The 12,612-nt window shown below is 43.8% G+C and overlaps 1 protein-coding gene across 1 annotated transcript in view; it reads left to right on the forward strand.

Moving 5' to 3' along the window:
- Nucleotides 1-2,747: 2,747 nt before the first annotated feature.
- Nucleotides 2,748-12,612, forward strand: part of LOC139540163 (pleckstrin homology domain-containing family G member 7-like) — a 35,737-nt gene continuing 25,872 nt past the window's right edge. The window contains exons 1-3 of the mRNA XM_071343759.1: nucleotides 2,748-3,218; nucleotides 5,142-5,941; nucleotides 6,977-6,996. Coding sequence (XP_071199860.1) covers nucleotides 5,300-5,941; nucleotides 6,977-6,996 — 662 coding nt within the window. The 5' untranslated portion in view covers nucleotides 2,748-3,218; nucleotides 5,142-5,299. The remainder of the gene's footprint in view (nucleotides 3,219-5,141; nucleotides 5,942-6,976; nucleotides 6,997-12,612) is intronic.

Here is a 12,612-nt window from a genome sequence, read left to right on the forward strand (position 1 = left end):
TTAGAATTTAAAAAAAGGAAAAAATACACAATGAGTAACGATAACTTGGCTATATACACGGGGCACCAAACCGAGTCGATGTGCAGGGTTACGAGCTAATTGAGGTAGATATACTACAAGTATGTGGACACCTGCTCATCGAAAATCTCATTCCAAAATCATGGGCATTAATATAGAGTTGGTTCCCCCTTTGCTGCTTTAACAGATTCCACTCTTCTGGGAAGGCTTTCTACTAGATGTTGGAACATTGCTACGGGGACTTGCTTCCATTCAGACAAAAAGTATTAGTGAGGTCAGACACTGATGTTGGGCGATTACCTGACTCGCAGTCGCCGTTCCAATTCATCCCAAAGGTGTTCGATCGGGTTGCGGTCAGGGTTGTGCAGGCCAGTCAAGTTCTTCCATACTGATCTCGACAAACAATTTCTGTATGGACCTCGCTTTGTGCACGGGGGCATTGTCATGCTGAAACAGGAAAGGGCGTTCCCCAAACTGTTGCCAGAAAGTTGGAAGCACAGAATCGTCTAGAATGTCATTGTATGCTGTATCATTAAGATTTCCCTACACTGGAACTAAGGGGGCCTAGCCCGAACCATGAAAAACAGCTACAGATCGTTATTCTTCCTCCACCAAACTTTAAAGTTGGCACCATGCATTCAGGCAGGTAGCGTTCTCCTGGCATCCGCCAAACCAGATTTGTCCGTCGGACTGCCAGATGGTGAAGCGTGATTCATCACTCCAGAGAACGCGTTTCCACTGCTCCAGTGTCCAATGGCGGCGAGCTTTACACCACTCCAGCCGACACTCGGCATTGCGCATGGTGATATTAGGCTTGTGGGCGGCTGCTCGGCCATGGAAACACATTTCATGAAGCTCCAGACGAACAGTTCTTGTGCTGATGTTGCTTCCAGAGGCAGTTTGGAACTCGGTAGTGAGTGTTGCAACCGAGGACAGACGATTTTTACGGCTACGGGCTTCCGCACTCAACGGTCCCGTTCTGTGAGCTTGTGTGGCCCACCACTTCGCGGCTCTGCCGTTGTTGCTCATAGAAGTTTCCACTTCACAAATAGCCAAATCCACTCATTTGATGGGGTGTCCACATACTTTTGTATATACAGTGTATGTACATATAGGTAGGGATAAAGTGACTTGGCAGCGGGATAGATAATAAACAGTAAAGCAGCGTAGGCGATGGGTCAAAGAGTTCATGAAAAAAGGGTTAATGCAGATATTCCAGGTAGATATTGGTTAAATATTTAACTAACTATTTAGCAGTCTTATAGCTTGGGGGTAGAAGCTGTTCAGGGTCCTGCTGGTCCTTTGTGTATCGGTACTGCTTGCGTGTGGTACCAGAGAGAACAGTCTATGACTTGGGTGGTTGTTGTCAGACAATTTTTTGGGCCTTCCTCTGACACCGCCGGGTATAGAGGTCCTGGAAGGCAGGGATTTCAGCCCCAGTGATGTACAGTACTGAGCCGCCTGCACTACCCTCTGTAGCGCCTTGCAATCGTATTTCAAGCATTTCAAACACCAAGCGGTTGTGCAGCCAGTCAAGATGCTCTCAGTGGTGCAGCTGTAGAACTTTTGACGATCTGAGAGCCCATGCCAAATATTTTCAGCCTCCTGAGGGGGAAGAGGCGTTGTTGTGCCCTCTTCACAACTGTGTTGATGTGTGTGGACCATGATAGTTCCGTAGTGATGTGGACACTGAGGAACTTGAAGCTCTCGACCTGCTCGACAACACCCCCGTATATCCTGCTTGAGCATTCTAAATGTAACGAGTACTTTTAGGTGTCAGGGAAAATGTATGGAGTAAAAAGTACATTATTTTCTTTAGCAATGTAGTGGAGTAAAAGTTGTCAAAAATATAAATAGTAAAGTACAGATACCCAAAAAAATACTTAAGTAGTACTTTCAAGTATTGTTACTTTTAGGAAACATTCCGTTAAAGTAATGAAATATCAAGAAAATAACGTTTTTTGGTCAAGTTTATTAAAGGTGATTAGAATGTTCCAAAGTCAATAAACTATCCTGCACCATTCCCAGAAAATTGTCGGAATGTTGTATGCAAATGAACTATAGGATAAACATGCTCTCAGCAAACTCTAAGAAAAATATGGTTCTCAGAACGTTATGTGCTAGCTGGGGTGTGTGCGAAAAACTCTCTCTGATTTCTGCACATAAAAAAATGATACGGGATGGGAGTGATTTTTATCGGGTACGGAAAGTCCCGGGGTTATTGAACTGTTGCGGGATCAGGTCAGGACAATACAGGAAAAAAATTGACAAAACAAGTTGCGGACTAGAATGTATTTTCACTCGTGTCAACCGGTTTCCACTAGTTACCACAGCCACGAAGTCAAAATTGGGTATATCGAAAAAATGTATGAAAACAAAAATAAGCTTGTTGGTCTTAATTTAGGGTTAGCCAGAAGGTTAGTCGTGTGGTTAGGTTTAAAACACATTATTAAAAGAGAAATAAGTAGAAATAGGCCGGGTGTATGACTTTGTAGCTGTGGTAACTAGTTACTACCGTGTCTACTGCTTACATTGGTAATGACAAGTGAGTGTGTTTGTTGTAGAAAATAAATAGGTATATGTTGACATTTTGGCTACAGAGGCAGTTTGTATGTTACGAATCATGAAAGTCGATTTGTTTGGGGGGGGGTAGCCCTTTATTAAATATATTTTTTTAAGCAACCCCCAAAGGTCTGTGCACGGCCCTGCACGTACGTGATGTAGTGGATCCTCTCTTTGTTCACACACACATACATTTACCTCAACGATGGATAAAAAAGAATAGTAGTAAAACATATTAACCGCCCTTTAGTTCATCCCACTGATTACACCGTACATGTCACAATAGCATTGCGGACATATCCACTGTCTGAACTAAACTTTCTCGTTGACTCATAACACTCATTCAAATTTCGGGTAGGAAACAATTGGACACGCACGCCCGATATCTTTCCGAGGCATTACACAAATCTCTGAGCTTTGTCATGTGAAAAGGAAGAGTATGAACAGTGGCCGAGACTAGTGCCAGGAGTTGGCTACACTTTTTTTCTTTCACAGGGCGGTCTGATTGGCATGAACAACCCCGAGAGCAGCGCGGCGGGTGAGACATTGCGGAATAGAGAGGAGACACGACACACTGCCGAGAGTAAACACAGCTGGATTTGCTCTTCTTCAGTCGACTCCTTTTAAACTTTTGTCATGTGAGTAATTTGTTATTTAGACTAACATTGGGTGATGGTAATTGTAGCCTGGATAATGTTTTTCTCACTGTAATCACCTCGTGGGTTTGCGGTGTTTCTCCATTGCAATCCGCACACTGCGACAACGCTAAAGTCTGTATTTTTTTATTGTTGGGAATTCTCATGTGTTTACGAAACAATCCTACCTGATTTGATTGAATAGCACTTTACATGGGTTGAAGGGGCACAATGAAAACGTATAATTGGAGTATTGGAAAGTTGGATCAGGTGCATGGGGCTCTTGTGCCGTTCTTTGTTTCCCACGCGATAAACTGTCATTGCATTACACTGAATTTATACGGTGTTGCAGTGTATTCAATAATACAATATTTGGGTTGTTTTAAGTGAGCTTTAAACACCATAGTTATCGACAATGACAAAGGTAAGACTACATGTTTGTTTTTTACAGGCAACGATAGCTACAGATTGTACGCCAAGATTTTTGTACGCCAAGATTTTTGGTATCCATTACTGGGCATTACAGGGTAGGTACTGTTTGGCGTAGCACAGTACATTTTCGAGCAACCACAACTTAGCGATAGTATCTATGTTCTCGATTCGGCCAAACATCTACACTATATATACAAAAGTATGTGGACACCCCTTCAAATTAGTGGATTCCGCTATGTCATCCACACCTTTGCTGACAGGTGTTTAAAATCGAGCAATCTCCATAAACAAACATTGGCAGTTGAATGGCCCATACTGATGAGCTCAGTGACTTTCAACGTAGCACCACCATAGGATGCTACTTTTCCAAAAAGGAAGTTAGTCCCTGCTAGAGCTGCTCTGGTCAACTGTGAGTGCTGTTATTGTGAAGTGGAAACGTCTACAACAACGGCTAATCTACTCTCACAGAACGGGACCGCTGGGTGCTGAAGCGCGTAAAAATCATCTGCCCTCTGTTGCAACACTCACAACGGAGTTCCAAACTGCCTCTGGAAGCAATGTCAACACAAGAACTGTTAATCTGGAAACGTGTTCTCTGGAGTGATGAATCACGCTTCACCATTTGGCAATCCGACGGACAAATCTGGGTTTGGCGGATGCCAGGAAAATGCTACCTGCTCCAACACATAGTGCAAACTGTAAAGTTTGGAGGAGGAATAATGGCCTGGGGCCGTTTGTCATGGTTTGGGCCCCTTAGTTCTATTGAAGGGAAATCTTAACGCTACAGCATACAATGACATTCTAGACGATTCTGGGCTTCCAACTTTGTGGCAACAGTTTGGGGAAAGCCCTTTCCTGTTTCAGCATGACAATACCCCCATGCACAAAGCGAGGTCCATACAGAAATGGTTTGTCGAGATCAGTGTGGAAGAATTTTTACTGGCCTGCACAGAGCCCCGACCTCAACTCCATCGAACACCTTTGGGATGAAGTGGAACATCGATTGCGAGCCATGCTTAATCGCCTAACCTCACTAATGCTTTTGTGGCTGAATGTATGCAAGTCCCTGCAGCAATGTTCCAACATCTAGTAGAAAGCCATCCTAGAAGAGTGGAGGCTCTTATAACAACAAAGAGGGGACCAACTCCATATTAATGCCCATGATTTTGGAATGAGATGTTTGGCCATGTAGTGTATCACATTATCTGGTGTACAATCTGTAGCTAAGGCGACAGTAGTCTTGGAGCTTGTTAGAGGGCCTACTTTCTGTACATTATGAACACCAACTGTAAGCTAACTTCCCCTACCCCCACCCTCTGTTGACAAAACATGTGCTAAGTATGCAGCTCACAAATCCATAATTTCAATGTTTCACAACGTGGTCTGAACTCTGTACAAAAAAGATTGACTTGACTGCACGCCCAGACTGCTTTGTTTAATTAGTGGGCTCTTGTATTAGACCTACCTAATACATATATTTTGTTTATTTCCCAGAAACGTGTCTGAAACGTAGTTGCTTGCTGATAAACTGCCAGTGGAATGCACCTGGATTATCTGACCCCAACACACCTGGTTAAAAACAAGTACCAACGGAAAACACCAAAGGCCTACCCTTTTTCTGACATTAGGCCTACAATGCCGTCTTGCTCAACATGTCTACTCTGAAACAGGTTATAGTGCATGAGAATGGCCAGGACACAGAGAAAAGTTTGGACTGGAGTTACATGGAGTGGCTAGAGAATGAGAATGAGGCTGTGACGGGGGTGACCAATGTTGAGACGCAAACGGTCTCAAAACCCACCGACGATAAGGAGACGCAGACCAGCAACCCGTTTATCATGCATATAGATTTGGCCAGAACGCACTCCAAACTAAAACACGGGTCGTTGGTCGAGGCCGACGGCTTGCTCACCCAGTTTGACCGACAGGCCCCGGCTCGCATCTCCACGTCCCCCACCTTGAGGAGGATGAGGAGCATGCGGCGTCCGCAGGTGGACTTCCGGGACCCGGTGAGGATGGATAGCACACAAGAGGAGTCGGGTACGGAAGAGACACCATCCCTTTTGAGTCCCCTCTCGCCAGTACACAGGCACAAGTCTCCGCTGGCGGCCTGCCCCCCTCCCGATGGAGAAAACCACCACGATAATCAGCCCAATTCATCTGCAGGCCAGGGAAAAAGCAGATCGCATAGATCAAAGACTTTTAACAATGGTATCACTTGCACGAGACAAGAATCTCTGTCCGCACCTGGTGTGCAAAGATTTAGTAAAGACTTTGAATTTCCTGATGATCAGGTGAGTTAATGTTATAATCACAAATGATAATCACAAATTGCGGCCATATGCCACACTGTGGCTTTATGAGTTTTTATCCGAGCCTTGTAAATCAGATGGCCAGTAGCTCCTCCACCACATTCCTCCTGGGTAGCAGCCCTCTCATTTTCCCTGGCCTCATGTGGTGGCTGCTCACAATGCCAGCTTTTGACAGCAAATGAATCAGCAGTTACATGTACTGACAGCGTAGCCCCACCACCCAGCAAGCCTCAATCTTTCTCACTCACTCAGAGCTCCAAGGTGCCATGGGAAGGCAGTAAGGCTCCTCCACAGTAAGGCTCCTTCTCTACTATTCACCACCGTCAGCAGTCACCCAGTAATGGGGGGGTCAGTGGTCAATAGAAGAAGATAAAGGGGGGGGGATCTATTTATTGGGCTCCCAGCATTCAACCTGGGCCATTCTCAATAGAGCCACGACATTCTTTGCAGATATTACAGGGCTATTTGGGCTATTCTAATTCAAACGACCACATGAAAAAACACTGATTTGAAATGTTGAATTTGTGTTATGTAGGACCAGGAGCCCTGTGTAATGTTGTGTTATGTAGAACCAGGAGCCCTGTGTAATGTTGTGTTATGTAGAACCAGGAGCCCTGTGTAATGTTGTGTTATGTAGGACCAGGAGCCCTGTGTAATGTTGAGTTGTGTAGGACCAGGAGCCCTGTGTAATGTTGAGTTGTGTTATGTACACGGCACCTTTCAAATCACACTCAATGCTCTAATCATCATTGAGCTCCTAGGGCTGGTTTCCCAGACACCGATTAATCTTAGTCCTGGACTAAAAAGCATGTTCGATGGAGATTCTCTGTTGAATGTTCTTAATCCAAGACTATGGTTAATCTGTATCCAAGAAACCAATCCTTAATGTTTAGACAGATGTACTGTGCTATCGTTCACGGTCTGTGTTTGCTCTTTCACATTAGTATCTGCTGTATAACAAGCCATGTTCAACATATAATTATCCTAACCGATGCTCTTTCGTCTCTTTTTTTACAGGATAAGGTTTGCCATATTAGGTAGGTGTGTTGCATGCAATTCCACAGAGGGATTTGAATGTTATGTGTCCCCACTTGGCTTAGCCAAAAATACCTGCACTGTGGCTTGCAGTTACCACACTGCCTGGACATTATTTCATGGCAGGAGGGGAATTTGCCTATAACCGACTAGCTCTGAACTATGTCATACAGTTAGGAAACCGGGATCGTATTCATTAAGCACCAAACTGAGGGGGAAAAAACTGATTGTTTTCCATTGCAAAATGTTTTCCATTGTTGTGCTCCAATGAACATGACCTAGCATGAAATACATTCAACCACTGAAAACCCTTCTATTTGCTGGCCAACAGATTTTCTTGTCGACTTTTCTTTCAATAGGGTTTTCACTACATTTATCTTTAAACCTTTAATTGGCATTTTGTCAACAGACTCAAAGCAAATACAGTTGTATTTGTCACATGCTTTGTAAACAACAGGTGTAGGCTAACAGTGAAATCCTTACTTACGGGTCCTTGCCAACAATGCAGAGAGAAAATATAAATCATAGTAACACAAGGAATAAATACACAATGAGCAACGCTAGCTTGGCTATATACACAGGGTACCGAGTCGATGTGCAGGGGTACGAGGTAATTGAGGTAGATATGTACATATACTGTACATAGGGATAAAGTGATTAGTCAACAGGATAGATAATAAACTGTAGCAGCAGTGTATGTGATGAGTCAAAAGAGTGAGTGCATAAAGGGTCAATCCAGATAGTCCTGGTAGCTATTGGTTAACTATTTAAGTAACTATTTAGCAGTCTTATGGCTTGGGGGTAGAAGCATTTTAGAATCCTGTTGCTTCTAGACTTGGTCACCTAGAATACATTGAGAGAACGGGTTCAGAATATTAGGGATCAAAGAAGGCCATCTAAATAAATGCATATTTCTCTGTTTCAGCTAACTGATAGATAAAATAAAATAAAAATGTTTAGACAAAGTTTAGGGTGAGTAACAACTGGTTTGGAGAGACTTTATGCACAAAAATGCAGTGGTTTGATTCATCCTTATTCAAGTTCAATCCATGAAATATTGGAAGGTGAAACAAGTATACAATAGTGGTTGAACAATAGGCTAGTCCAATAAATCTACCCTAATCCTCACTAATCACGGAACTGTAATGACAGCGGTCCAGTCATCGTAAACTGTGCTCCAGGTTTAACCCGCTGCGTGTGGTCTGAATTCCACTAGGTCCGAAGTTATTGCACAACGTTAGCCTAATATGATCCACTATTGCTAGCCACCCTCAGGAACAACTACACAGACATGAAAGAAAGGTAAACTGATGGGAATAATGTAAAATGTGGGCTACATATTAAAGGAAACAAACACTTAAGTGACAGTTAGAAATGCACAGTACCAGTCAAAAGTTTGGACACACCTACTCATTCAAGGGTTTTTCTTTATTTTTACTGTTTTCTACATTGTAGAATAATAGTGAAGACATGAATACTATGAAATAACACATATGGAATCATGTAGTAAACAAAAAAGTGTTAAACAAATCCCAATATATTTTAAACTTTAGATTCTTCAAAGTAGCCACCCTTTGCCTTGATGACAACTTTGCACACGCTTGGCATTCTCTCAACCAGCTTCATGAGGTGGAATGCACCTGGAATGCATTTAAATGAACAGGTGTGCCTTGTTAAAAGTAAATTTGTGGAATTTCTTTCCTTAATGTGTTTGAGCCAATCAGTTGTGTTGTGACAAGGCAGAGGTGGTATACAGAAGATAGCCCTATTTGGTAAAAGACCAAGTCCATATTATGGCAAGAACAGGTCAGTCAATCCGGAAAATGTCAAGAACTTTTCTTCAAGTGCAGTTGCAAAAACCATCAAGCGCTATGATGAAACTGGCTCTCATGAGGACCGCCACAGGAAAGGAAGACCCAGAGTTACCTCTGTTGCAAAAGGATAAGTTCATTAGAGTTAACTGCACCTCATATTGCAGCCCAAATAAGTGTTTCACAGAGTTCAAGTAACAGAAACATCTCAACATCAACTGTTGAGAAGAGACTGCGTGAATCAGGCCTTCAAGGTCGAATTGCTGCAAAGAAACTACGGATTGTCTCTGCATGTGTGGTTCCTACCATGAAGCATGGAGGAGGTGGTGTGGGGGTGCTTTGCTGGTGACACGGTCAGAAATTTATTTTGAATTCAAGGCACACTTAAACAGCATGGCTGCCACAGCATTCTGCAGCGATACACCATCCCATCTGGTTTGTGCTTGGTGGGACTATCATTTTATTTGTATTTTTACAGGACAATGACCCAACACACCTCCAAGCTGTGTAAGGGCTATTTGACCAAGAAGGGTAGTGTTGGAGTGCTGCATCAGATGACCTGGCCTCCACAATCACCCGACCTCAACCCAATTGGGATGAGTTAGACCGCAGAGTGAAGGAAAAGCAGCCAACAAGGGCTCAGCATATCCTTCAAGACTGCTGGAAAAGCATTCTAGGTGAAGCTGGTTGAGAGAATGCCAACAGTGTGCAAAGCTGTCATCAATATATTTTTATTTGTTTAACACTTTTTGGGTTATTACATGATTCAATATGTGTTATTTCATAGTTTTGATGTATTCACTATTATTATACAATGTAGAAAATAGTAAAAAATACATTAAAAACCTTGAATGAGTAGGTGTGTCCAAACCTTGGACTGGTACTGTATGTGGGTATTATTGACGGTGGCTCCCGATATTTAACATGATACAAATTGTAAAAAATAACTATGAGCCACTGAGGTAAGCCCGGGCATATATTTAAAACATTCTAAAGCGTATAAATGAACTCTGTAGGTTCGGCGGTACAGAAGCCTGTAGCTTGGGTCTCCAAATTTCAACCCAGCAAATTATGAGTTCATACAATTAAAATGTTGAATAGCGGCAGAGCTATTTTATAGCCTCCTTTACTGTGGAAAAGAGGCTGCAACACGTGTTAAGTTGATAAGATTTTCTGTTTGGTTCCCAAATGACTGTTATCATATACATTTTTAAATTACAGTGCATTGAGTATGCTGTTATTTCTATCAGAAAAAAATAAGTAGATGCTTTTTCCACTTGGAACTGGCAGGTTCGCTAAACCTTATTCAGTTGTTTCCCTGTGCGTAAAGGTGGTGGAATTCTTAGGGAATTAAGTTAAGGTCAGAATACGGCATAGATACACCTCTTTCTTTGATCTCCACCCCAAATGTGTAACTTGCTCGGCAATTTCCCCTTGCTTAAGTTCATGGTCAGAATACATGTAGAGAGAGAAGTGCATAAAAAAGTAATATTTACTTGTGCGTAACTGGTCTGAATTGCCCCCTTAGATACTTACCCAGAAAGACTCAAATCAAATTGTATTAGTCACATGCGCCGAATACAACAGGTGTAGTAGACCTTATAGTGAAATGCTTAGTTATGAGCAACTAACCAAAAATACGGATAAGAATAAGAGAGAAAAGTAACAAGTAATTAAAGAGCAGCAGTAAAATATCAATAGCGAGACTATATACAGGGGGTTACCGATACAGAGTCAATGTGTGGGGGCACCGGTTAGTTGAGGTAGGATGTACATGTAGGTAGAGTTATTAAAGTGACTATGCATAGATGAAAACAACAGAGAGTAGCAATGGTTTAAAGAGGGGGGTGGGGGCAATGCAAGTAGTCTGGGTAGCCATTTGACTAGATGTTCAGCAGTCTTATGGCTTGGGGGTAGAAGCTGTTTTAGAAGCTTCTTGGACCTAGACTTGGCGATCCGGTACCGCTTGCCGTGCAGTAGCAGAGAGAACAGTCTATGACTAGGGTGGTTGGAGTCTTTGACAATTTTTAGGGCCTTCCTCTGACACAGCCTGGGATTAGAGGTCCTGGATGGCAGGAAGCTTGGCCCCAGTGATGTATTGGGCCGTTCGCACTACCCTATTTAGTGCCTTGCGGTCGGAGGCCGAGCAGTTGCCATACCAGGCCGTGATGCAACCAGCCAGGATGCTCTCGATGGTGCAGCTGTAGAACCTTTTGAGGATCTGAGGACCCATACCAAATATTTTCAGTCTCCTTAGGGGGAATAGGTTTTGTTGTGCCCTCTTCACAACTGTCTTGGTGTGCATCGACCATGTTAGTTTGTTCGTGATGTGGACACTAAGGAACTTGAAGCTCTCAACCTGCTCCACTGCAGCTCCGTCGATGAGAATGGGGACGTGCTCGGTCCTCTTTTTCTCCTTTGTCTTGATCACGTTGAGGGAGAGGTTGTTGTCCTGGCACCACAATGCCAGGTCTCTGACCTCCCCTATAGGCTCTCGTCGTTGTCGGTGATCAGGCCTACCACTTGTCATCTGCAAATTGAATGATGGTTTTGGAGTCATGCCTGGCCGTGCAGTTATGAGTGAACAGGGAGTACAGGAGGGGACTGAGCACGCACCCCTGAGTTGAGGATCAGCGTGGCGGATGTGTTTATCTACCCTTATCACCTGTGGGCAGCCCGTCAGGAAGTCCAGAAACCAGTTGCAGAGGGAGGTGTTTAGTCCCAGGGTCCTTAGCTTAGTGATGAGCTTTGAGGGCACTATGGTGTTGAACGCTGAGCTGTAGTCAATGAATAGCATTCTCACGTAGGTGTTCCTTTTGTCCAGGTGGGAAAGGGCAGTGTGGAGTGCAATAGAGATTGCATCATCTGTTGGGGTGGTATGCGAATTGGAGTGGGTCTAGGATTTCTGGGATGATGGTGTTGATGTGAGTCATGACCAGCCTTTCAAAGCACTTCATGGCTACAGGTGTGAGTGCTACAGGTCGGTAGTCATTTAGGCAGGTTGCCTTAGTGTTCTTGGGCACAGGCATTATGGTGGTCTGCTTAAAACATGTTGGTATTACAGACTCGGACAGGGAGAGGTAGAAAATGTCAGTGAAGACACTTGCCAGTTGGTTTAACGTATGCGCTCAGTGCATGTCCTGGTAATCCGTCTGGCCCTGCGGCCTTGTGAATATTGACCTGTTTCAAGGTCTTACTCCCAACAGCTCCGGAGAGCATGATCGAACAGTCTTCTGGAACAGCTGATGCTCTCATGCATGTTTCAGTGTTTTTTGCCTCGAAGCAATTTAGCTCGTCTGGTAGGCTCGTGTCACTGGGCAGCTCTCAGCTGTGCTTCCCTTTGTAGTCTGTAATGGTTTGCAAGCCCTGCCACATCCGGCTCTGACGCTCGTCGGTGTAGTACAATTCAATCTTAGTCCTGTATTGATGCTTTGCCTGTTTGATGGTTTGTCGGAGGGCGTAGCGGGATTTCTTATAAGCTTCCGGGTTAGAGTCCCTCTCCTTGAAAGCGGCAGCTCTACCCTTTAGCTCAGTGCGGATGCTACCTATAATCCATGGCTTCTGGTTGGGGTATGGTCACTGTGTGGACGACGTCATTGATGCACTTATTGATGAAGCCAATGACTGATGTGGTGTACTCCTCAATGCCATCGGAGGAATCCCGGAACATTCCATTCTGTGCTAGCAAAACAGTCCTGTAGCTTAGCATCTGCTTCATCTGACCACTTTTTTTATTGATCTAGTCACTGGTGCTTCCTGCTTAAATTTAGCTTGTAAGCAGGAATCAGGAGGATAGAATTATGGTCA

Source organism: Salvelinus alpinus, chromosome 15 (assembly GCF_045679555.1).
Source record: "Salvelinus alpinus chromosome 15, SLU_Salpinus.1, whole genome shotgun sequence".
In the NCBI taxonomy this organism is placed as follows: domain Eukaryota; kingdom Metazoa; phylum Chordata; class Actinopteri; order Salmoniformes; family Salmonidae; genus Salvelinus; species Salvelinus alpinus.